Source organism: Grampus griseus (assembly GCF_964374135.1).
Source record: "Grampus griseus genome assembly, chromosome: 12".
Classification (NCBI taxonomy): Eukaryota; Metazoa; Chordata; class Mammalia; order Artiodactyla; family Delphinidae; genus Grampus; species Grampus griseus.
The window spans coordinates 26326601-26353191 of NC_139006.1; the positions used below are offsets into that span (position 1 = coordinate 26326601).

The window sequence follows — 26591 nt, forward strand, 5'->3', positions numbered from 1 at the left end:
CAGAACACCCATGACAGCAGGGCCTGGGAAGCCGTTCTAGAACCAGCTGTGATTACATCAGCAACTCCCACCTTCCCGACGGGTTCCAAGTGCCACTTGCCCTTTCAGGAGGCAAAGGGCCACCTCCAGCCTTCCTCCGGCACCCCCTCCTCCCATGTTCTTGGGAACCCTGACTCAGCTACTCCCATGGCTCCCCCTGTAGCACCCCTGGCCCGTTCCCAGTGGTTCCCAGTCGCTATCACTTCACGGCTCCAGCAGGTTCCTGGCATGATATACAGGGAGATGAGCTTTGAAACAGGCCCCAGGGACCTGTCCCGAGACAAACCACAGGCCTCAGCTCCCGGACTGCAGTGAAGCCCCTTGTCAGCCAAGACCCCTACTTCACCTTGCTTGGCTCCATCCCCTCCTGCGGGTGGTGGACACGAGGCCCCAAGGAGGTGGCCGGCTGCGCAGCTTCATGTGTGTCCTCCATCCCCTGGAATGACTCCGGGGCCCTCTGAGGAGGAACATGCTCGTGGAGGGACCTGCCCGGGGAAAGGGGTCAGGCCCAGGGCTCTGAACGGTGCGGTGCCCCGTCAAGGCCCCGTGGACGGGAGGCCTGGGCATCCCTAGGCTCAGGCAGACACCAGGGTCACAGCAGGAGGGACACTGGCATCTGATCTTCAAGCCGCAAGGCGCTCAGAGACCAGCTGCCTGTGACCCTCAAGCCCAAGGGCCCAGAGTTCTAGAGCGAGCCGGAGGCATGTGACTCAGGGCAAACTATAGACTGAAGTGTTACCAGTGGGGTTTAAAGGCAGGCCAGACACCCTGCTGCTTATGCTATCCCAGCCTCGGCCGCCTGGCTCCCTCAGCAGAAGGGCTGACCCACCTGACCTGTCCCCTGTCGGGCTGGCACAGCAGGATAGGACCCAGATCCCCAGCCCCGAAGCCAGCACAGCTAAGCGGAATCCGGGCAGGAATCACAGCCGCCCCGCCAGGATGCTCTGCACTCTGATGTGGGGCGTGACTAACCCATTGTCCTTCAGAGGGTTGGGTCCAAATTTTCTGATTCTGACCCATATTCTCTCTGTTAAGACAGAAGTCAGAGGACTCATGAAATGCAGCGCCTCTGTAGAGGTCAGCCCCACAAAGCCCCAGGGGACCAGGGCTGCCTGTCTGCCAACGGGACCCACAGAGTCAGGGGTGCACCAAAGCACTGTGAACATGAAAAGGCTCCTGTGGTGGTTTCAAAATACGTCCACTGATGCTTTGATGTGCCTCCCTACCACCAGGGGCTCCCCAGTCACTGTGACCTTCAAACCCTTCACTGAGCCAGGGCCAGGCTCCCCCTCACTCAGCCCACCTGAGGGAGAGAAGACGCCCCCTGCTTCCCGGCACCTGCCTGCCCCAGGGGAGCGGCAGCTACTCCCGCCCATCAGCTGAGGAGTCACAAGGCTGGACATTGCCCCCCCCAGCATAAAGTGACAAGGCCGAAGTTCAGTGTTGATTTCTCATAAATAACAAGCACGTTCTACATCCAGGAGGTGAAGTGACCATCACCTGCAACCTTCCCTCCTCGGACACGGCCCAACCAAGACACTGGCTGGTCTGCTCTGCCTGCCCTTCCCTATAAGTCTCCTCAGTGGATGCTCGGGAAAGAAGGCCTAGCTGCAAGTGAGTGAGCCTAGAAGAGGAGGGGAGACCCCAGGAAAAGGACGGGACCAGAGAGGAGAGGCAGGATCTATGTTGTATATTTCATACCTGTGAACCAATTACATTGCAACTGTAAGTTTGTACCTCTTAATCTCCCTCACCTATTTCTTTCCTTCCCCCACCCCTCCCCTCTGCAACCACCTGCTTCTTCTCTGTATCTATAACTCTGTTTCTGTTTTGTTACACTTGTTTGTTTTGTCTCTTTTTAAATTTTTATTTATTCATTTACTTATTTATTTATTTGGCTGCGCTGGGTCTTAGTTGCAGCACGTGGCACCTATGTTGCGGCATGCAGGATCTTTAGTTGCAGCATGCAGGATCTTTGGTTGTGGCATGCGGGATCTTTAGTTGCAGCATGCGGGATCTAGTTCTCTGACCAGGGATCGAACCTGGACTCCTTGCATTGGGAGGGCAGGGTCTTAACCGCTGGACCACCAGGGAAGTCCCTGTTTTGTTTTTTTTTAGATTCAACATATAAGTGAAATCATACAGTATTTGTCTTTCTCTGACTTACTTCAATTAGCATAAGACCCTCTAGGTACATCCACGTTGTTTTGTCTCTTTTTAAATTTTTACTCTTTGTCTCTTTTTAAGATTTTACTCTTTTTATGACTAATATCCCACTGTATATATATACCACATCTTCTTTATCTACTCATCAACTGATGGGCACACTTAGGTTGCTTTCATATCTTGGCTATTGTATACAATGCTGCAATAAACATAGGCGTGCATATATCTCTTTTACTTAGTATTTTCATTTTCTTCGGATAAATACCAAGGAGTGGAACTGCTGCACCGTATATGGTAGTTTTATTTTTAACTTTTTGAGGACTCTCCATACTGTTTTCCATAGTGGTTGCACCAATTTACATTCCCACCAACAGTGCACGGAGGTTCCCTTTTCTGCACATCTTTGCCAACACTTGTTGTCTTTTTGATGACAGCCATTCCGACAGCTGTGAGGTGATATCTCATTGTGGTTTTGAATTGCATTTCACTGATGATTAGTGGTGTTGAGCATCTTTTCATGTGCCTGTTGGCCATCTGTATGTTTTCTTTGGAAAAACATCTATTCACATCTCTGCCCATTTTTAAATGTTTATTCTTTTTTATGTGACTGTAAATGGGACTGTTTTCTTAATTTCTCTGACAGTTCAGTGTTAGTGTATAAAAATGCCACAGATTTCTGTATATTAATTTTGTATCCTGCAACTTTACAAAATTCATTGATGAGCTCCAGCAGTTTTTTGGTGGCGTCCTTAGTTTCTATGTGTAGTATCATGTCATCTGCAAACAGTGACAGTTTTACTTCTTCCTTTCCAATTTGGATTCCTTTTATTTCTTCTTTTTCGTTCTTCTTTTTTGGCCATGTCGTGCGGCATGCAGGATCTAAGTTCCCTGACCAGGGATGGAACCCGGGCCCCCTGCGTTGGGAGCACAGAATCTTAACCACTAGACTGCCAGGGAAGTCCTTATTCCTTTTTTTTTTTTTTTTTTAATTTCTTTGTCTTGTCTGATTGCTGTACCTAGGACTTCCATTACTCTGCTGAATAAATAGTGGCAAGAGTGGGCATCCTGTCTTGTTCCTGATCTCATAGGAAATGCTTTCAGCTTTTCACTGTTGAGAATGATGTTAGTTGTGGACTTGGCATATATGGCCTTTATTATGTTCAGGTATGTCTCTTCTACACCTACTTTGTTGAGAGTTTTTTAAAATTACAAACGGATGCTGAATTTTGTCAAAAGTTTTTCCACATCTATTGAGATGACATTTTTATTCTTTAATTTGTTAATGTGGTACATCACATTGATTGATTTGTGGATAGTGAACCATCCTTGCATCACTGGGAGAAATCCTACTTGATCGTGGGGATTTTAATGTATTTTTTGTTTGTTTATTTTTTAAAATTTTATTTTTTTTAATTTTTGGCTGTGTTGGGTCTTCATTGCTGCGCACAGGTTTTCTCTAGTTGTGGCGAGCGGGGTCTACTCTTTGTTGCAGAGCACGGGCTCTAGGCGCACAGGCTTCAGCAGTTGCAGCATGCGGGCTCAGTAGTTGTGGCACGCGGGCTCTAGGGCATGCAGGCTTCAGCAGTTGTGGCTCACGGGCTCTAGAGCGCAGGCTCAGTAGTTGTGGCACATGGGCTTAGTTGCTTCCCAGACCAGGGATCAAATCCGTGTCCCCTGCACTGGGCAGGTGGATTCTTAACCACTGTGCCACCAGGGAAGTCCGGGATTTTAATGTATTGTTGAATTCGGTTTGCTAATATTTTGTTGAGGATTTTGGCATCTATGTTTATCAATGATATTGGAATGTAATTTTCTTTTTTTGTGATATCTTTGTCTGGTTTTGGTATCAGGGTGATGCTGGCCTCACAGAATGAGTTCAGAAGTGTTCCTCTCTGTAATTTTTTTGAATAGTTTGTGAAGGAAAGATATTAACTCTTCTCTAAATGGCTGGTAGAATTCACCTGTGAAGCCATCTGGTCCTGGACTTTTGTTTGTTGGGAGTTTTTTTTTTACTTACTGATTCAATTTCATTACTGGTAATTGGTCTGTTCATATTTTCCATTTCTTCCAGGTTCAGTCTTGGGAGATTTTACATTTCTAGGAATTTGTCCATTTCTTCTAGGTTGTCCATTTTATTAGCATATAATTGTTCATAGTAGTCTTTTATGATTCTTTGTATTTCTGTGGTATCAATTGTAATGTCTCCTTTTTCATTTCAGACTTTATTTGGGCCCTCTCTCTTTCTTACTGATGAGTCTGGCTAAAGGTTTATCAATTTTGTTTAGCTTTTCAAAAACCCAGCTCTTAGTTTCATTGATATTTTCTATTGTTTTTTAGTCTCTATATTTTATTTATTTATGCTCTGATCTTTCTTCTTTCTTTCTACTAACTTTGGGTTTTGTTCTTCTTTTTCTAGTTTCTTTACATTGTTTGAGATTTTCTTATTTCCTGAGGTAGCTTATATCATTATAAACGTTCAGAACTGCTTTTGCTGTATCCTATAGATTTTGGATCATTGTGTTATTTTTTATTTTTGGCTGCATCAGGTCTTAGTTGCAGCACACAGGATCTTTTGTTGCAGTGTGTGGGCTTCTCTCCAGTTGTGGCGCACGAGCTCCAGATCACATGGGCTCTGTAGTTGCAGCACGCAGGCTCTCTAGTTGCGGTGTACAGGCTTAGTTGCCCCACGGCATGTGGGATCTTAGTTCCCCAGCCAGGGATCGAACCCACGTCCCCTGCATTGGAAGGTGGATTCTTAACCACTGGACCACCAGGGAAGTCCCTGGATCACTGTGTTTTTGTTTTCATTTATCTCCAGGAATTTAACACTTTTATTTCTTCAATGATCCATTGGTTGTTTAGCAGTATATTGTTTAGCCTCCACATGTTTGTGTTTTTTGTATTTTTTCTTGTAGTTGATTTCTAGTCTCATAGTATTGTGGTAGAAAAAGATGCTTGATATGATTTCAGTCTTCTTAAATTTACTGAGACTTGTCTTGTGGCCTGGCATATGGTCTATGCTAGAGAATGTTCCATGTGCACTTGAAAAGGATGTGTATTCTGCTGCTTTCAGATGGAATGTTCTATATAGGTCTATTAAGTCCATCTGTCTAATGTGTTGTTTAATGTTGTTTAAGACCAGTGTTTCCTTACTGATTTTCCTTCTGGATGATCTTTCCATTGATGAAAATGGGATGTTAAAATTCCCTACTATTATTGTGTTACTATCAATGTCACCCTTTATGTTGTTTTATGTACTTAGGTTGCTCCTATGTGTGTATATATATATATATATATATTGTTTAAGACTTTTTTTTTTAATGTGGACTGAATTTTTAAAGTCTTTATTGAATTTCTTACAATATTGCTTCTGTTTTATGTTTTGGTTTTTTGGCCCTGAGGCATGTGGGATCTTACCTCCCTGACCAGGGATCGAACCCGCATCCCCTGCATTGGAAGGTGAAGTGTTAACCGCTGGACCGCCAGGGAAGTCCCTGGGTGCATGTATATTTACAACTGTTATATTTTATTCTTGGATTGATCCCTTATTATGTAATATCCTGTCTGTCACTTCTTCCAATCTTTGTTTTAAAGTGTATTTTGTCTGATGTAAGTATTGCTACCTCAGTTTTCTTTTCATTTCCATTTGCATGAAATACCTTCTTCTATCCCCTCACTTTCAGTCTGTGTGGCTTTACATGTGAGGTGAGTTACCTTTAGGCAGCATATATATGGGTCTTATTTTGTGCATCCACTCAGCTACTCTCTGTTTTTTGATTGGAATATTTAGTCCATTTACATTTAAAGTAATTATTCATAGCACCTACTTAATTGCCATTTTGTTGACTGTCTTTGAGTTGTTTTGTAGTTCTTTTTTGTTCCTTTCTTCTTCTTTTGCTCTATTCCCTTGTGATTTGATGAATCTTTCATGTTATATTTGGATTCTATTCTCTTTTTTTGTGTGTGTATTTATTACAGGTTTTTGGTTTGTGGTTATCACGAGGTTTATATATAGATATAGTTAGATAGATACATACATAGATAGATATGATTACTGTAAATTGCTGATCTCGAGTTCAAATGCATTCTAATCTGCATTTTTACTGCCCACCCCTGCACAAAGTTTACTGGTTTGACAACATATTTTATATCTTTTTGTTTTGTGTATCCCTTTACTTATGATGAATATAGGTGATTTTACTACTTTTGTCTTTTAACCTTCCTACTGGCTTCATGCGTGGTTGATTTACTACTTTTACTGTGTATTTCTTTTTACCAATTAGATTTTTCCTTTCATTATTTTCATATTTCTAGTTGTGGTCTTTTATTTTCCACTAGAGAAGTCCCTTTAACATTTTTTGTAAAGCTGGTTTGATGGTGCCGAACTCTTAGTTTTTACTTGGCTGTTAACATTTTGATCTCACCATGAAATCTGATGAAAGCCTTGCTGGTTTGCAGAACTGGAGTGACAGCTATCTCACATCTTATGTAACATAGATCAGCAATTTCATACAACACTCAAAACATATTCTGATGACAGCCATGGTATAGTATAGCCAGTACATCTCAAGAGAAACAGCAGCTATAGCAAAATCAGATTCTTGAAAGTTCATTTTGCATGTGCCAAGCAGTGTATAAAGTGCCTCGAATACATTTTTACATTTAAATCCTTAAGACAAACCCATTAGCTCCTTCAAACAACAGAGCCTTGTGCCTCCTGGGGGCCAGGTACTGTGCTGGATGCAAGCGAGAACAGAAGGAGAAGTACAAGGTCTCTGCCCTCACAGAGCTCAAAGTCTAGTAAGGAGGCAGATCTTCCCAACCATGGAGCAGGCAAAGATTACCATAAAAGAAAAAACTGATAAATTGGACTTCTTCAAAATTCACAATTTCTTTGATCAAAAGCTCAGTAAAGATACCTAGTTCAATGGAACAGAACACAGAGCCCAGAAATAAACCCACACTAATGTGGCCAATTGATTTTTGACAAAGGTACAAAGACAATTCAATGGAGAAAGAATAATATCTCAGTAAGTGGTAGTGAAACAGTTGGAAATCCACATATCAAAAAATGAAGCTCAACTCACAGACATACAAAACAAAATTATGGTTACCAAAGGGGAAAGGGGTGGGGGGCAGGAGGGATAAATTAGGAGTTTGGGATTAACAGATACACACTACTATATATAAACTAGGTAAACAACAAGGACCTATATATAGCATAGGAAACTATATTCAGTATCTTGTAATAACCTACAATGGAAAAGAATCTGAAAAAGAATATACATAATATAAATATATGTATAAACATACATGTAACTATAAATATATATACATATACATATCTGAATCACTTTGCAGTACACCTGAAACTAACACAACAGTGTAAATCAACTATACTTCAAAAAATAAAAAATCCCAGTGCTCTACCACTCAAACAAAAAAACAAAAACAAAAACCCCAGAAAAACAAACCTCAACCCATACCTTAATATTAACCCAAAACAGATCAAGGACTTAAATATAAAACCTAACACTATAAAACTTCTAGGAGAAAATATAAGAAAATCTTTGTGAACCTGCGTTAGGCAAAGAGTGCTTACATTCATCACCAAGAAGAAAAATTATTATAAGCTGGACTTTACCAGAAGACAAGTGGTTGCCAGGTGGGACCTCAAGGCAGAGGAGGCATTGACCACAAGGTGCACAAGGGAACTACGGGGGGACAGAAGTGTGTTCCGCATCCTGAGTGTGGTGCTGGTTACATTTGTCAAAGCTCAAAGAATGATATACAGGAAGAGTGAATTTTAGTGTACTAAACAAATAAACAGATGTTTTTAAAAGTACAGTTAAGCAAATGAATGGGTAAGTCACTGACAGAAAATATCTGCAACACATCTAAGAACTTTTGTATATCTGGAATACAAAAAGAACTTCTACAACTCAACAATAAATATAAATAACGAAAAGGCAAAAAACCTCATACAAGTGAGCAAAATATTTGAAGAAATACTTCTCCAAAGAAGATAAATGAATGGTTAAAAAGGACATGAAAAAGGAGTTCCCAGGTGGTTCAGGGGTTAAGACTCTGTGCTTCCACTGCAGGGAGCGTGGGTACAATTCTTGGCTGGGAAACTAACATCCCGCATGCCGTGTGGCATGGCCAAATTAAAAAAAAAAAAAGGACATGAAAAACTTCTCAACATCATCACTCACAGGGAAATGCAATTAAAAAGAACCACCTGGGCTTCCCTGGTGGCACAGTTGTTGAGGGTCCATCTGCCAATGCAGGGGACACGGGTTCGTGCCCCGGTCCGGGAAGATTCCACATGCCACGGAGCGGCTGGGCCCATGATCCATGGCCACTAAGCCTGTGCGTCCGGAGCCTGTGCTCCGCAACGGGAGAGGCCACAACAGTGAGAGGCCCGCATACCGCAAAAAGAAAAAAAAAAAAAAAAAAAAGAACCACCTGATGGGACTTCCCTGGTGGCACGTGGTTAAGAATCCACCTGCCAACTGTTGGTGGGAATGTAAATTGATACAGCCACTATGGAGAACAGTATGGAGGTTCCTTAAAAAACTAAAAACAGGGCTTCCCTGGTGGCGCAGTGGTTGAGAGTCCGCCTGCCGATGCAGGGGACACGGGTTCGTGCCCTGGTCCGGGAAGATCCCACATGTCACGGAGCGGCTGGGCCCCATGAGCCATGGCTGCTGAGCCTGCGCGTCCGGAGCCTGTGCTCCGCAACAGGAGAGGCCACAGCAGTGAGAGGCCCGCGTACTGCAAAAAAAAAAAAAAAAAAAACTAAAAACAGAACTACCATATGATCCAGCAATCCCACTACTGGGCATACACGCTGAGAAAACCATAATTCAAAAAGAGTCACGCACCACAGTGTTCACTGCAGCACTATTTACAATAGCCAGGACATGGAAGGAACCCAGGTGTCCATCGACAGATGAATGGATAAAAAAATACGGCACATGTATACAATGGAATATTACTCAGACATAAGAAGAAACGAAATTGAGTTATTTGTAATGAGTTGGATGAACCCAGAGTCTGTCATACAGAGTGAAGTAAGTCAGAAAGAGAAAAACAAATACCGTACGCTAACACACATATATGGAATCTAAAAAAAAAAAAAAAAGGTACTGATGAACCTAGGGGCAGGACAGGAATAAAGACGCATACGTCGAGATTGGACTTGAGGACATGGGGAGGGGGAAGGGTAAGCTGGGATGAAGTAAGAGAGTAGCACTGACATATATACACTACCAAATGTAAAACAGCTAGCTAGTGGGAAGCAGCTACATAACGCAGGGAGATCAGCTCAGTGCTTTGTGTCCACCTAGAGGGGTGCGATAGGGAGTGTGGGAGGGAAACGCAAGAGGGAGGGGATACGGGGATATATGCATACATATAGCTGATTCACTGTTATACAGCAAAAACTAACACAACATTGCAAAGCAATTATACTCCAATAAAGATGTTAAAAGAAAGAAAGGGAGAGGGAGGGAGGGAGAGAGAGAGAGAGAGAGGAAGAGAGGAAGAGAGGAAGAGGAAGGAAGGAAGGAAGGAAGGAAAGAAGGAAGGAAGGAAGAAAGAAAGATAAAGAAAGAAAGAATCCGCCTGCCAATGCAGGGGACACAGGTTCGAGCCCTAGTCCAGGAAAATCCCACATGCCACGGACCAACTAAGCCCGTGCGCCACAACTACTGAGCCTGCACTCTAGAGCCCACAAGCCACAACTACTGAGCCTGCGTGCCACAACTACTGAAGCCCGCACACCTAGAGCTCGTGCTCCGCGACAAGAGAAGCCACTGCAATGAGAAGCCCACGCACCGCAACCAAGAGTAGCCCACGCACCGCAACCAAGAGCAGCCCCCACTCGCCGCAAATAGAGAAAGCCCACGTGCAGCAACAAAGACCCAACACAGCCAAAAATAAATTAAAATAAATTTTAAAAAAATAGCACAAGCACTCTGAAAAAGCATCTGGCAGTTTCTTATCAAGTTAAATCTTGTTTTATTTGATAGAGTTTTAGAAGCCTTAGCTAGTGCAATTAGGCAAGAAAAAGAAATAAAAGGCATCCAAATTGGAAAGGAAGAAGTAATATTATCTCTCTTCACAGCTGATGTGATCTTGTAGGTCATGTCTAAAGATCACACACACACACACACACACACACACACAAACTGTTAGAACTAATAAACAAATTCAGCAAAGTTGCATACAAAATAAACAAATTCAGCAAAGTTGCACAGCAAAGTTGCAACACACAAAAATTAGTTGTGCTTCTATACACTAACAATGAACAACCTGAAAAGATAATTAAGAAAACAACTCCATTTACAATAGCATCAAAAAAAAAAAATTCAGCAATAAACTTAACCAAAGAGGTGAACGACTAGTACACTAGTAAACAAACTACAAAAGATCGCTGAAATTAAAAAAGACACAAGGGGCTTCTCTGGTGGCGCAGTGGTTAAGAATCCGCTTGCTAATGCAGGGGACACGGGTTCGAGCCATGGTCCGGGAAGATCCCACACGCTGCAGAGCAACTAAGCCCGTGCGCCACAACTACTGAGCCTGTGCTCTAGAGCCCACGAGCCACAACTACTGAGCTCACGTGCTACAACTACTGAAGCCTGCGTACCTAGAGCCCATGCTCTGCAACAAGAGAAGCCACTGCAATGAGAGACCCGCGCACTGCAACAAAGAGTAGCCTCCGCTCGATGCAACTAGAGAAAGCCCACATGTAGCAGTGAAGACCCAATGCAGCCAAAAATAAATAAATAAAATAAATAAATTTATTTAAAAATATATAATAAAGAAGACACAAATACGGACTTCCCTGGTGGTCCAGTGGTTAAGACTCCATGCTTCCACTACAGGGGGCATGGGTTCAATCCCTAGTTGGGGAAGTAAGATTCCACATGCTACGTGGTGCAGCCAAAAAAATAAAAAAGATAGAAATAAACAGAAAGACATCCAATATTCATGGACTGGAAGACTTAAGAGGTCAATACTGGGACTTCTCTGGTGGTGCAGTGGTTAAGAATCCGCCTGCCAATTCAGGGGACACAGGTTTGATCCCTGGTCCGGGAAGATCCCACATGCCGCAGAGCAACTAAGCCTGTGTGCCACAACTACTGAGCCTGCACTCTAGAGCCCATGAGTCACAACTACTGAAGCCTGCTCGCCTAGAGCCCGTGCTCCGCAACAAGAGAAGCCATTGCAATGAGAAGCCCACACGCCGCAACTAGAGAAAGACCGCGTGCAGCAATGAAGACCCAACAAAGCCAAAAATAAAGAAAATAAATAAATTTCTAAAAAAAAGAGGTCAATACTACCCAATCTACAGATTCAATACAATCCTTATCAAAATGCCAATGATTTTCTTTTTTTTGCCAAAAGAGAAAAATTCATCCCAAAATTAATGTGAAAACTCAAAGGACCCTGAACAGCCAAAACAATCTTAAGAAATAAAAATGAAGCTGGAGGCCTCACACTTCCTGATTTCAAAACATAGTAAATTACAAAACTACAGTAAACAAAACAGTGAGTGGCATAAACAATGACATATAGGCCAATGGAACAGATTAGACAGCCCTGAAACAAATCCTCACATATATGGTAAAATGATCTTTGAGAGAGTAGCAAGGTTACACAATGTGGAAAGGATAGTCTCTTCAACAAATAGTGCTGAGAAAAGTGGACATCTACGTGCAAAAGAATGCAGCTGTACCCTTACCTTATACCATATACAAAAATTAACTCAAAATGATTAAAGACTTAAATATAAGACCTGAAACTATAAAACTCCTAGAAGAAAACATAGGAGAAAAGCTTCATGACATTGGATTTAGCAATGGTTTCTTGGATATGACACCAAAAGCACAGGCAACAAAGGCAAAAGTAGACAAAGGGGACTACATCAAACTTAAAATAACAACAAACTAAAAATGCAACCTACAGAGTAAGAGAAAACACTTGCAAATCATGCATCTGATTAGGGGTTAGTAACCAGAATATATAGAAAACTCCTAAAACCCAACAGCCTAAAAACAACCCAATTCAAAGACAGGCAAAAGACTTGTTCCACTAATGTCCTTTTTCCATTCCAGGATCCAATCCAGGACACCACATTGCAGTTAGTATTACAAAGGAATTTCTTCTCTTTAAAAAAAATATTTATTTATTTTTGGCTGCATTGGGTTTTAGCTGCGGCACGCAGGATCTTTCGCTGCCGTACGCGGGCTCTTCATTTCGGTGCGCAGGCGGTGCGTGGGCTTCGCTCTAGCTGTGGCGCACAGGCTTAGTTGCCCCACGGCATGAGGAATCTTAGTTCCCCGACCAGGGACTGAACTGGCAGCCCCTGCATTGCAAGGCGGATTCTTAACCACTGGACCACCAGGAAAGTCCCACAAAGTAATTTCTAATATACTCCATCAGTAACAAAAGGTAACAAAATAAAAAACATTCATTAATAGCATTTATTAATGCTAAAATCTAAATAATTAATTGTAATAAATTTTACTTGGCCTTTCTCTCCACTGCTGCTGACTGGTTGTCTACTCAACATACATAATTCTCTTCATACCATAAAAGCAAAACTGGAAAAAATATTTTAAGCAAACAGCAATATATACTAATGAGAGTTGACATGTTAAAACTATAAATATCTACTCCTAAAATGATACTTTAATTTACCCAGGAAAATACTACAACCCACTGGAAAAAGAAATGTTTCCTTACCAATTAGTGTGATGAAATAGAAGCTTGGTATAATAATGAGATTATAGTAAATACTTTTCTCAATATTATTTGTTTAATAAATGTGGTTTCAAATCAATACAGTTTTGAACCTAACTGTTTAACAGACACACATAAGAGAAGAGAATTAATCCAAATAGCTTTTGGACTCAGTACTTTGAGTACATACCATCAGTCTAAAGACAAAAAAAGAGCTGGAGGGCTTCCCTGGTGGCGCAGTGGTTGAGAGTCCGCCTGCCCATGCAGGGGTCACGAGTTCGTGCCCCGGAGCGGCTGGGCCCGTGAGCCACGGCTGCTGAGCCTGTGCGTCCGGAGCCTGTGCTCGCAACGGGAGAGGCCACAACAGTGAGAGGCCCACGTACCGCAAGGAAAAAAAAAAAAAAAAGGAGCTGGAAAAGAAAAAAAATTCCCAAACTCTAACTCAGTCAGTCTGCTGTTGGTAGTGGTAACAGGTATAGCACTCCTGAAATGGTTTTCTGTGCACTGTGGGAATAAGAAAATAGTAAATCTACTGATGTTGTCGGCAGCTCCAGTTCTATTGTAGAAAAAGGGCGATACCAATATGAACCAGGGAAAGGAAGCAAGACCCTGGGATGCCGGGTTGGAACTAAAGATACAGTATGAACTTATAAACAAAGAAACTCACACGGACACACCCATACGCCCACACTACAGAGAGGGACACACGCCCCAGCTGGACCGAAAGGTCTAGCGGCAGCAAGGTCCTCTTGGCGATGAACACGCCTAGCACCAAAATCTTGGTTTCTCCAAGAATACCATCTCCCACTAAAAGGAACCAGTGCTCTGTGGAAAAATGCTGGGGGCAGGAAAGATACAAGATGAGCTTGGTAATGAGGAATGTTCAACAGCGCTTGGGGCATGTCAGAAGGATACAGGAACCAGCCTGAAGGGGTTCCCACTGCCCAAAACAACTGCAATATAATCACCAAAATGAATGACAATAATGACTATCATGCATTGAATAAGAAGAATCCATGAGTCCATACCGATGTTAAAGAGGAAGAACAAGCTTTTTTACAGTAGACTAGTACTAAATGAAAAAGGAATAAGAGAAAACCATCATTTAGCAATCATCACAGCAATAACTGATTCAGGCAAGAATCATCAATAGATGCTTAAAACCACTGGGCCAGGGCTTCCCTGGTGGTGCAGTGGTTAAGAATCAGCCTGCCAATGCAGGGGACGTGGGTTCGAGCCCTGGTCTGGGAAGATCCCACATGCCACGGAGCAACTAAGCCCGTGAGCCACAACTACTGAGCCCATGAGCCTAGAGGCTGTGCTCTGCAACAAGAGAAGCCACCACAATGAGAAGCCCGCACACCACAATGAAGAGCAGCCCCCACTCACTGCAACTAGAGAAAGCCCGCACGCAGCAACGAAGACCCAATGCAGCCAAAAAAACCCACAAAAAAACAAAAAAAAACCCACACAGGGCCAGGTGATCTGTCTCCCTAACGAGTACCTGCTGACCACAAAGGGGGAAAGAAAGCCACCTTTCCAGTTGAGAAATGCAGTCAAAGCCACCTCACCACATGGCCACAGTTAACAAGGCCATTCCTGGGAGAAGCTGCCAGCTGTGCCCAGGATGCACGCGCTGAAGGGGACTCAATGTCTCGGGGGATCACTCCTGCCAAAGAGGCGGCAACTGAATCTGACCATGAGGAAACAATCTGATAAACCCATAAGGAGGAATATTCCAAAAAATGGCCAGCCTGTACTGTTTAAAAAGTCCACACCACGAAAGACAAAGAAAGCTAGGGAACTGTCCCAGATTTCAGAACATTAAATGCACATGACGATTAAATGCAGTAGATGATCCCGGGCTGGATCCTGAATTGGGGGGAAAAATGTGTGGTGAATGGGACAGCTGGCAAAGTGGGGATATGGCTCATGGTACTACCCCCGTGTTAGCAGTCCTAAACGTGCTTCCAGGAGAATGGCTTGTTCTCAGGAAATAGGGGAAAGGAACTTAGAAATGAAGGGTCATGTCTGTGTGTGCAGATACATTTCATCTCTGGACGTGCGCGCACACACACACAAAAAGCGTGCAGATGTGGGACGAGTCAGATGTCACAATCGGTAAATTTAAGTGAACTGTATACAGTTGGAGTTCACAGTACTATTTTTGCAACTTTTCTAGAAGCATGAAATGTTTTCAAAGTTAAAAAAGTTTTGGAAAAAGAAGGAGGTAACCCTCTGCCTTCCTCTGAAGGAAGATACTTTGAAATCTTAATTCTTTTTGGAATTAAGGCTTCTTCATGCCAATAAAACATGCAGATCATTGGATCTTAGGATTTGCTTTCGCTTTTGCCAGTAAGGCACCTCACAAATGAGTAATTTTGTTCATGTCAAAGTTCCTCTAGTAATTTTGTTCATGTCAAAGTTCCTCTAGTAATTTTGTTCATGTCAAAGTTCCTCTAAATGGTCACTCTGAGTCTAAATTATCCTTGGTGAAATTATGTCATTTAGGTAAATAAGCACACGAATTAGAGTTATAGCATAAATACATGTAAAAACCAGGAGTCGACCTGGAGCTGCTGCAGATGGTTTTAGGCTGAGACAAGCCCACGAGATCAGATCCTCAGCACCTGCCACCATCTCCAACTGTGCAGCTCTCTAAATTGCAGCTTCGGGTTGAGGAAAAGTTGTGATAAGAGGTCCCCTGGAAGAAGGCCCCGCAGGCAAAACAAGACTGAGGAAAGTTCTTAGAAAGGCTTGTCTAAAAAAAAAAAAAAAAAAAAAAAAAAAATGAAGTAAAGCTGTATGGACTTACCCACAAAGACCTCCAAAACACTGTCAAATGGAAAAGTAAAAATAAAAACTTGTAAAAAAAAGTATAATTCTGGGCTTCCTTGATGGCGCAGTGGTTGAGAGTCCGCCTGCCGATGCAGGGGACACGGGTTCGGTGCCCCGGTCTGGGAAGATCCCACATGCCGCGGAGCGGCTGGGCCCGTGAGCCATGGCCGCTGAGCCTGCGCGTCCGGAGCCTGTGCTCCGCGGCGGGAGAGGTCACAACAGTGAGAGGCCCACGTACCGCAAAAAAAAAAAAAAAGTATAATTCCATTTACATAAAATAATGTATGAATTTTTATAAGTGTGAAAAAAAATCCGCCATCATATTTCCAGACTGTGCTGGGCTTTTCCACAGCTCACACACCGGTCTGGACCCACGTCCTTCGCACGGATGGGGTGGAGGAGAGAATCTGAAGAACCTCTCCCTTCCAGAAGTGGCCAACAGACCCCCAGACGGCTGCTGCAGAGCCCGCCGCATCCTTTCCAGGCCCTTCCAGGCCTCCCGTTCCATCTCATATGACCATGAAGCTCTGTGGGTAACTGACCGACCCAGGGACCCTAGGAAGTCGCGAGTGACACATGAAAAGGCCCCCACGTCAGTAGACACGGTGGCAAGTGCGCAGGGGGTCCTAGAGCCTTACATCTCCAGACCGACCCTCCGGAACGCCCTCACGGTGGCTCCTGCCCCCTGTCCAGTGCCTCGTGGAACCCCAGGCAATCCTCCCCACAGCGACCAACTGCAAAGGAGGGTCCCCAGGGAGGAAGGAGGCTTCCCAGCAGGGCAGGGACTCAAGGTGGACCCGGAGGCCCTTGTAGTACAGCATCCACACAGGGCTCTCTCAGCCCCCGCCTGCCCAACATGAAGCTGTCAACAGCTGAGGACAGAAAGACAGACCACAAGCTGATTGGACTGACAGCTCGCAGCCAGAGGCCCGGAAGCCAGCCTACAGCAAGGGACTGGAAGGGGCAGGGGCATGAAGGACAAGAGCCAGCTCCGGTGACTGGAGCAATGGCCACGCCAGGTGGAGAGGAGGGAGAGAAGGCAAGAGGCGAGCGCGTGCGGCCCCCACACCCGTCGGCTCTCGAGCGAGGCCAGTGTAGTGCGCCAGCCTGGGAAGGGCGGGCCACGTCCTTGGGCAGAGGGCACAGCCATCGGTGGGGCAGCCTGCCCCCCCCAGCCCCTCGCAGCCCCCGCTTGGGCGGCTGGTGAGCTTCTTCAGTGAGGACCCACAGCGATGAGAAGTCTCACCTGCCCTCACCTCTCAGGGCAGCTCACGCTTGCAGGAACGATCCTCCCCCCAACAGCGTGAGGCCCGGGCCAGCTGGCTCTGCAGCAGGCCCCCCCGAGTCCCTGGTCCTTGCCACCCACACCAGGGCAGCTGCGAGGCCCGCTGGCAAAGGGAGCCGTTGCTCTTTATGTCAAAATATAAACAGCCATTTGTGCATTTGTTCAATAACTGATTTCTGAGCACCCACTCTGTGCCAGACCAGGCCCAGGAGACCCAGCATGCATGTGACAAAGAGCAAACCATGTCAGCGTGAACAATCCTGGCCCTGTCCAAAGTGCTGTGACTGTTTGGGGGGCTCTGGGCAAGCCACCCCCCACCTCCGGTGGCAGCTGGACTCAGCGCTCACGAAGCATCAGGCACTGGTCACAGCCACTGCACTCCCTGCCTCCGAGTCGGGGGGCTCTCCCGAGAAATATGTCCTCGTGTGCTGGCACGTCCACGCTCTCAGGGGGTCCTACACTCCCTGAATGCAATTCATGGATAATGCTCACAGCTTCTGTGGAGCATTTGCTTTACATCTTTACACTTTTTAGAACTTGATACCAATCCACTTTCATTCTCATATCTCCACAAAGTACATACACTCTGTTATTATGTCCATGTCACAGATGAGGAAACTGAGGCAACGAGAAGGCACACAGTGGGCAGCAGAGTGGGGCCAGACCCTGGACAGTGCAGCACTAGGCTTCTTGTTCTCAAACCACCACCCTGGACTCACCTGGATCCAGCAGAAGCTCCAGGGAAGCAACCCCAGACCTTGGCTTTCCTCTCTCCCAGATGGATGCCCAGAAGCCCCAGAACACTCTGGGACCCCGGGTCACCACGCTCCGACCACGGCCCACAGGCCATTCACCCTCCCCTGGACTTGCCCTGCAGAGGCTGACAGGGCCAAGCCTGGAGCCGCAGGACAAGATGTGACTTCTTTCATGAAACATCCCAGGTCAATAACAACATTGCAAGCCCACCCATCACTCTGACTGGCAAACAAACTACTGGTCCAAAATTGGGCTCTTGGGATCACACTGGCCTGCTCCGCAGCCTGGAAGGGGAAGGGGCCGTTCACCAACTCCTCAGCACCCAGACACCAAGCACAGGGACAAGGGAGCAGCCCAGCAGCTGCTGGAGGAAAAGACGTTTAGTGGGCCCCTGCTATCTCCCAGCTCCTAAACGCTGTCACTGACACACTGCACTCAGAGTCAACTACCAGGTATCGCCCTGTGCCCAGTGCCAGGGAGGCAGAGGACAGTGTGAGCTATGGGATCCCCACCAGTGCAGGGCAGCCCAGTCAGTGCTGCTGCTCACGGGTGGGGGGAAGTCAGGCCTGAGAGGGACAGGGAGGGCGGCGATGACAGCAATCTGGGCCAGAGAAGCCACAGAGGCGCACACACATGTGCCAAAGTGCAGCAGCCACACACCCCTCACTCCTGAGACCAGAACCACCAAGTGAAACTCTACCCCTGATTCAGGCTCTGGGGCCAAGCAAGCTTTGGCTGCAGTGCTGCCTTTTCCCTTCGCCACGGTGACACGGCGCCCGCACACAGCATGCAGCAGGCAGGGAGGCATCACTATTCATCTCTGCTCTCAGCACTGGCCAGAGTGATGGGGGGGAAGGGTCACAACATCTTCCACTTACTCTCAAATGGTTCAGAAAACAACCATGTGTGCACCTGCATATATACACACGTGCACACGTACACACATGCCCTCAGGGCGGGGAGAGTGGGGGTAAGGCAGATGAGGCAATATGCTAACAGGGAGGTCTGGGCAGAGGATGCGCAGGGCTCTTTGCACTAATTTTCTCCCTGCAACTCTTCTGTAAGTATGAAACCATTCCACAGCAAAATATTTCTTTATAAAAAAAAAAAGAACAATTCATTAGCTAGTGAGATTGGAAAGTCTATTATGCTACTTTCCAAGTAAAAAGAATCCAAGTGTTAGGCCCAAAGCCCCATCTGTCACCAGGACAAGCTCGGCAGTGCTGTGGGTTGGGGCTGAGCAGGGGCTCCAAACTCGGGAGGCGCCTGGCAAGCTCCGGGCAGACTCCACTTTCCAGCTCCGTCTGTGAGCTTTGGCCACATCTGCTTGTGAAATATCCCCCCTCTTCATGTTCACTAACCCATGTGCCACTCCAGAGGCCACAGGCACTGGCTGGCTCACTGAGGATTTGTCAGTTCGGCACAGCCAGCAGGAGGGGTCCCGAGTGGCACAGGGGACAGAACCCTGAACTAGGAGCCAGCCCGCCACACACACCCTGGTCTGTGCCCCAGCTCTGCTGCTCCTCAGCTGTGTGACCTCATGCACATCACTGGCCTCTCCCAGCCAGCTTCCCAGAAGCACAAGGAAGACAGCGTCCCCTATCAGGCCAAACAGGTGAAAACAAGCTCTTCCAGAACTGCGGCCTCAGCTCACTCAGTGAAGGCAAGTACATGGTGGGGTCATCCTGGATGGAGCTGTGGCCAAAACCATGGCAGGATTTCCTTTCGTAACTGAAGCTAGAAAAACACGGTTTTAGAACACTTGATGCTGCATTCCCTGAGAATGGGATGCAGATGGAGAAAGGTCACTGCGATGGTATCGCAGTCGGTGGCCCCCAAATGCCCCTCCATGTTTGTCACCCCTCGAAGAGGTCCCCACCCTTTTTTTCTCACCACAGCCCCAGAGTATACAACACACACCACTGTCATTCATGATGCCTGATCACAGCAGGGACCTGAGAAGAGGGCTGGTTCTAGCCCTCAGATCAGAGTATTCAGATGGAAAAAGTTCTGCACCCTCACCTGGAGAACCACTGGGTGGATCAGGGGAACAGAGGTGGCCTGGGGGTCCACAGCTGGTGTTAAGGACAGACAGGGCAGGACATAGACAGCTGGAAGGGAAAGAGCCAAGGGTGCATGATGGCGGACAGACCAGACTTCTAGGACTGAAACCTCATCCCAGCCACCTGGTGTCATGAGTTCTGTTTCATTTCCCCCATCTGTAAAATGGAGGTAGCAACAGTATCTAACCCACAGGGATCACCTGAGTGCCCCTGGCATATAACGCATCCTCAATCAACCAAGATCAAACATGCATTTAAAAGACATTGTGGGGGGGAAAAAAAAAAATAAAAATAAATAAATAAATAAAAGACATTGTGGGGACTTCCCTGGTGGCGCAGTAGTTAAGAATCCGCCTGCCAATGCAGGGGACACGGGTTCGAGCCCTGGTCTAGGAAGATCCCATATGCCGCGGAGCAACTAAGCCCGTGCGCCACAACTACTGAGCCTGCGCTCTAGAGCCCATGAGCCACAACTACTGAGCCCGAGTGCCACAACTACTGAAGCTCACATGCCTAGAGACTGTGCTCCACAATAGAAGCCACCACAATGAGAAACCCATGCACTGCAACGAACACTAGCCCCTGCTTGCCGCAACTAAAGAAAGCCCGCGCACAGCAACAAAGACCCAACACAGCCAAATACATAAATAAAATAAAAAATAAAAGACATTGTGGCAGAAGGTCAAGTTCAGCACTTTCCTGTTGTCCCACTCTGTGAAAGGCCTCACACCCTAGCCTGCATCAGGGGAGCCAAAAGTGCTCCACCTGGCAGAAAGCCTCCTGGGAAGCAGGTCTGCCTGGTTCCCTCCTCACACCCCAGTGTGGGTCTAAGCCAGGACTCTGAGAAAATGCATGCAGACTAAGACCAGAAAAGCCCCTCTCCCAGGCGCCAGCCAGCAGACCCTGCCTGGAAGGACACAGCACATACAGGTACCCAAGGAGAACATCTGACCCAGAGTGAGACCCACCTTGCTGCCCAACCAAAAGCAGGGAGCCAGTTGGAGCCCCCCAGGTTTTGCAGGGCAACTCAAGACACCACCAGGGGCTGCTGCAAAGTTCTGATGTGGGGAGTCATGGAATGAATAGTATAACTTTGCTCCCTCAACCAGAGCCACCCCCTGCCCCAACTCAGACCTGAGTGTGAGGCCTCCTGAAGTCCCCCCTGCTTTGCAGGGGCACACGGTTAGCCACCTCTGCCACTACCTCAACTCTGCTTCCACACCTGAAGAGCACTCCTACAGGGAGGGTATATTCTCTTCATTTGAGCATCCCTAGTGATGGGCAGGTGGGGAGCCACACCAAGACACTTTCTGAATTGCTCCTGGCCAGCTGGCAGGATATGTGGACAGATGGAAAAGGAGTTGGGGACATCAGTCACATCCATCCACCCAGGGAGGAGATGCTGGACCCGGAACCAGAGACACCCCAAGAAAGACATGTATGACGTGTGGCTTCACCCCTCAGAGTCCACTGACATAATGTGCAAAATCGGGACCCAGAAGTCAGACGGGATGACTCTCACTTCTCCACAGGTATAAACATGTTTTCTAAAGAACATAATCACAAGAGCCCACAAATCCATTGGCTCTGGTCCCCAAGAGCCCATACAGCACTCTCCTCCACAAGTGCTGGCTTCCGTTCCTACCAGGGCCACCCCACAACCAGTCACCCCACCGTCCAGAGAAGCATCGCTGGACACTCCAGCTGAGTGTGGGCCAGGGTCCTGGCTACCAAGTGGACACTGGGGAGGAGGCAGAGCACTCCATACAGATGGCAGAGGCAGCAAGAGGTGCAGCGTGCCCAGGCAGGAGCCTGACTGGGGAGGCTGCACACCGCTGTGCTCCCCTGCCTGCTGTACACACCCAGGTCTTAACAGCACCCACACAAGGAGCCCTGGACACTTCTGCCTTCATGGGCCCCTTCCAGCATTTAAAAAAAAAAACCAAGAACCACACTTTTCAACTGCACCAATATATAAACGAATGTATTTATATGTGCATGTTAACAGTATTTCCTTCAACCTGAAAGTTTAGGGGTTTTTCCTGCTGACTGTAAAAGAAAACATTCTTACAGTCCACCAAAATCACCTTGGACCCCCGGCCTCCTGTGTCTGACAGATAAATCGGCCCTGCATTTGGGGTCTTGATTTCTCGCTGGAGGAGGAGGTACATCAGAAAGAGATAAGGATCGTCCAGGACCTTCTGCTGCCGCGATCCCAATTCCCCACCACAGGCTTCCTTCAGAAAACGCAAGCCCCCGGGGGCTCCAAAAGCATCTGAGGGTCACAGACCAGGAACACCCCCGGTGCCCGGCTCGGCGGCTCCCGGGCCGAGCGACCGTGACCAGCCAGGAGCTTCCAGGTGCCCCGAGCCGCCCCCTCGGCCCCCAGCCTGACCCCCATTGCTCCCGCTCCGTCGACCGCCGAGCGCAAAGTGAGGGCCCCGCGAGGTAGGGGTCCCGGCGCCCCCGCCCCCCGCCCCGCCCGCGCCCCCGCCCCCACCACTGCGCACCTGGCCGCAGCGGCTCGGTGACCGTGAGCACCAGCAGGAAGAGCAGCAGGAAGGCACCGCTGTCTGCCTTGGGCACCATTTATCCTCCGTTCATCGTCCCCGGGGCGGCCGCGCAACCCCGCGGGGAGGCCGGGCCGGGCCGGGCCGAGGGTCGGGCCGGGCTGGGGCCAGGCCAGGCGAGGACGCTGCGGGAGTAGGATCCAGGGGCCGCGAACAGGCGCGCGCTCCGACTTTGGCCCCGCGCAAGATGGCGGCCGTCTTGCTCGGTCCGCACCGCCCCGCCCCCGCCCGCGCCGCCCGCGCCGGCCAATGAGCGCCGAGAGGGGGTGGGGCCTGCGTGTTCCCCATGCGCAGTGGCCGGAAGGGGCGGGGCCCAAGGGCGGGGCGGTGGCTGAGGGGTGGGCCCTTCGGGGGCGGAACTACGAGGAGTCAAAGGTGCCATTGGCTGAGCAGAGAGGAAAGGCTCGTGGGCGGAGCCTCAGCGACGGGGCCGAGATGACAGACACGGAAGGGGCGGGGCGTGGAGGGGCCGGGGCGGTCCTGGGGCGGGGCCTGAATGGAGGGGTGGGGCCTGAATGGAGGGGTGGGGCCTGAATGGAGGGGCGGGGCGCACGGGAGCCGGTGGGCGGGGTGGGGATGGGCACCGGGTGAAGAGGGCCCTGGGAGACCTAGCGTCTTAACATCTCGTGCACCTGCAGCCCCAGGTCCGGTCAGTGGCCCAAGAGTGCGCCCCAAAGTCGTCTTTTAAAGGCCGAACCGCTGCGGAGAGGGATGAGGAAAACTGGAGGGACCCGGCCTAACCCTGAGGAGGTTCCGGAGGTGGTTCCACCTCGTGAGGAACACGCAGGTGTGGCTTCACGGGCACATACAACTGAAACGTTTCAAACGGATGAGGGAGTAGCCTCAAGGAGGGTCACACAAGGAGAGCTGACAGGGAAGCCCAGATCCTAGAGACGGAGCAAAGCCCCCTGTGGAGGAACGCCGCTGCCCGCACAGCGGGGACAGGAGGACGCAGCACAGCTGCCGCCACAGCAGGCCCGTCTGCACGGAGGGAAGCCGCCGGGGACAGCGCTCCGAGCGCTGGCCGCGCACCTGTCACCATGGGAGGGTACACAGTAGGTGGGGTGTCCCTGACGAGAGAGGAGCAAGTCCTCCAAAGAAAGGACCACCAGCTGCGCACACAAGTGCTTGCCCAGGGTGTCAGGGTGGGGAAGAGGGTGGGGAAGAGGATGGGGAAAAGGGTGGGGATGGGAGCAGAGAAAAGGGGGAGGGCCAAGGCTGGTGGGCACCCAGCCCAGCCCTGCCCACCTCCAGCCCACCAAATCACTCTCCAGGAGCAGTCACCCCAAGCCCCTTCAGGGCATGGTCCTCCCGAGCATCCCAGGATTCCAGCCTGTGACATTCAGGGTCATCTGAGAGAGGCACCCACTCCCTCTGGACGGATATGGCCAAAGTCAACCCCAAGGCTAGGCCAGACCTGCCCACTCCTGTCCCCTCAGGGCGTGGCACACAACAGGGGCCCACAGCAGAGGGGCCCCACTGCTGGTGGAAACGGCGATCCCTGTCCAATGCTGCCCTGTTAGCACATCCTCAGGGAGCATTCCCGGGAGAAGCTGCTGCACTGAGAGGAGTCCAGGCCCACCTTCTGCCCCCAGTCCCAGATCTGCCCTGGGAGCCCAGCCAGGGCTATGGATGGTCAGACCCCCAGGAGGGAACTCACAGCCAAGAGCAGAAACCCTTGCCGGTTGTACCCCACAGAGCCGGCCAGCAAAGGTTCGGATGAGGAGAGCAGCACAGGAAAGTGAAAAGTCCAGCAGACCACACAGCAAGCGGGCAGAGCCCCAGCTTCCTAAACTGCATTGACCACTGGGCCAGGATCCTTGCCCCTCCTGACCCACCTCCCCCTTCTCGGCCTTGCTGTGCAGCCAGCAGGCTGCCTGCGTGGACATTATCAAGGGCTTTTAGGGCTGCAGGGAGGGAGAAGAGGTCAGGGACGTTTCCCCCCCACCCCGTGGGGTCCTGTGGCCTCCACCTGAGATCACTGCTTCTGTCAAGTCGGCCCTCCCTGTACTCCTCTTCCCAGGTCCCAGCGACCACCCTTCTTCCAGCGGTCCGCTACTACTCAGGGTTCTCTACACTCTGCTCCATGTTGGTAAATCATCCCCTTATTAAACCCTCCTCAGACAGTCCTAACCTGAGTGTCTCTCCTGTTTCCTGCTGAGACCCAGAGTGATGGGACTGCCTGCCCTGGATTTCCAGGGGTACCCCGGGTTGCAGAAATAAACCCGTCGCTCCACCAGCAGGCCTGGCTCTGGTTTGGAGGCTTGGGCTGACCGATGCATTCCCCACATCCCCCTCCTACCTTGGGTCCCAGCCGAGGATGAGGCCATGCTCCGCTGGCCTTCTGTCTGCTGCAGCCCACTGGCCGGCCTTCCAGGGTTCCGAGTCTTAGTGGTTCAGGCCAGAGCCTCATTCCCCAGGGCAGTCCTCCTTTATGACTTCACCCACTGAAGTCACCAGGGAGACAATGCCGAATGTTCCACCCCAGAGTCTTGGCCTCTAGGAGGCAGGCCAGAGGACTCTCTGTCCACAGTGTAAATGAGGACGCCGCTGGCCCATGTCCTGCAGGGATGTAGAGGGCAGCCTCAGGGGCACTGGGTGCTCCCAGCACCATGGATGATGCTGCCGTCCTCAAGCGACGAGGCTACATCATGGGAATCAATTTGGGAGAGGGCTCGTATGCTAAAGTCAAATCTGCTTACTCTGAGCGCCTGAAGTTCAACGTGGCGGTCAAGATCATCGACCGCAAGAAAGCCCCCACAGACTTCCTGGAGAAGTTCCTTCCCCGGGAAATTGAGATTCTGGCCATGCTAAACCACCGCTCCATCATCAAGACCTACGAGATCTTTGAGACCTCCGACGGCAAGGTCTACATCATCATGGAGCTCGGGGTCCAGGGCGACCTCCTTGAGTTCATCAAGACCCGGGGGTCCCTGCAGGAAGACGATGCGCGCAAGAAGTTCCACCAGCTGTCCTCAGCCATCAAGTACTGCCACGACCTGGATGTTGTCCACCGAGACCTCAAGTGTGAGAACCTTCTCCTCGACAAAGATTTCAACATCAAGCTGTCTGACTTTGGCTTCTCCAAGCGCTGCCTGCGGGATGACAGCGGCCGACTGACAATGAGCAAGACCTTCTGTGGGTCGGCGGCGTACGCGGCCCCTGAGGTGCTTCAGGGCATCCCCTACCAGCCCAAGGTGTATGACATCTGGAGCCTAGGCGTGATTCTCTATATCATGGTCTGCGGCTCCATGCCGTATGACGACTCCAACATCAAGAAGATGCTGCGCATCCAGAAGGAGCATCGCGTCAACTTCCCGCGCTCTAAGCACCTGACGGGCGAGTGCAAGGACCTCATCTACCGCATGCTGCAGCCGGACGTCAACCGGCGGCTGCACATAGATGAGATCCTCAGCCACTGCTGGGTGCAGCCCAAGGCCTGGGGCCTGTCCTCTGCAGCCATCAACAAGGAGGGGGAGAGCTCTCGGGCCACCGAGCACCCGTGGACTCCTGAGCCCAGCTCCGACAAGAAGTCTGCCACCAAGCTGGAGACCCGGGAAGAGGCCCGGCCCAAGGCCTGGGCGGAGACAAGACCTGAGGAGGAGGCACTGGCAGTGCAGGTGTTGAAGCAGTCAGAGGCCATGGGCCTCACCAGCAAGCAGCCCAGCAAGGAGATCAAGGAAGGGGCCCCCCCGCAGCCTTCAGAGACACACACCTAGTCAGCTCTTGCGGCCCAGGGGGCCGGCAGAAAATGAGTTAGAGTTCATGGCCTCAAGCCTGAGCTCCAAAGAAGCCAAGGGACAAGCCGAGAAGGAAGACAGTCGCAGATGAGCCGCTATTTTCGTCAGTTTCTTCCCCCTCCCTTTGACCTTGGTAACTCATGTGGCTAAAGAAGCAATAAATCACTATATTACTGCAGACCCCGAGGTCGGTGTCTTTGCCCTGCGGGCTTTGGTCGCCCAGGGAGAGGATCCTGCACTCCCCCCGCCCCAACTCTCAGACCGCGCTGCGCTTCACCTCCCGCTTGGGCAAACACAGCCCTGTGTGCCCAGCCCTGACCATGACCTCAGGCCCTGGACCGGAGCAAAGCTGAGTAAGGAAGACATTGCTTCAAGAGGG

The 26591-nt window shown here is 49.2% G+C and overlaps 2 protein-coding genes across 3 annotated transcripts in view; one reads left to right on the forward strand and one right to left on the reverse strand.

Annotated features, from left to right (window-relative positions):
• Positions 1–22643, reverse strand: part of DGCR2 (DiGeorge syndrome critical region gene 2) — a 68903-nt gene extending 46260 nt beyond the window's left edge. For both annotated transcript variants that reach the window (XM_082667257.1, XM_082667256.1), the window contains exon 1: positions 22413–22643. In XM_082667257.1, the coding sequence (XP_082523383.1) occupies positions 22413–22491 (79 nt within the window). In that variant the 5' untranslated portion in view covers positions 22492–22643. The remainder of the gene's footprint in view (positions 1–22412) is intronic.
• A 2441-nt stretch (positions 22644–25084) lies between these two features.
• TSSK1B (testis specific serine kinase 1B) lies at positions 25085–26191 on the forward strand (the record flags this gene model as incomplete). The annotated part of the gene is made up of 1 exon (XM_082668257.1): positions 25085–26191. The coding sequence occupies one exon, from the start codon at positions 25085–25087 to the stop codon at positions 26189–26191; it is 1107 nt and encodes a 368-aa protein (XP_082524383.1).
• Positions 26192–26591: the final 400 nt, after the last annotated feature.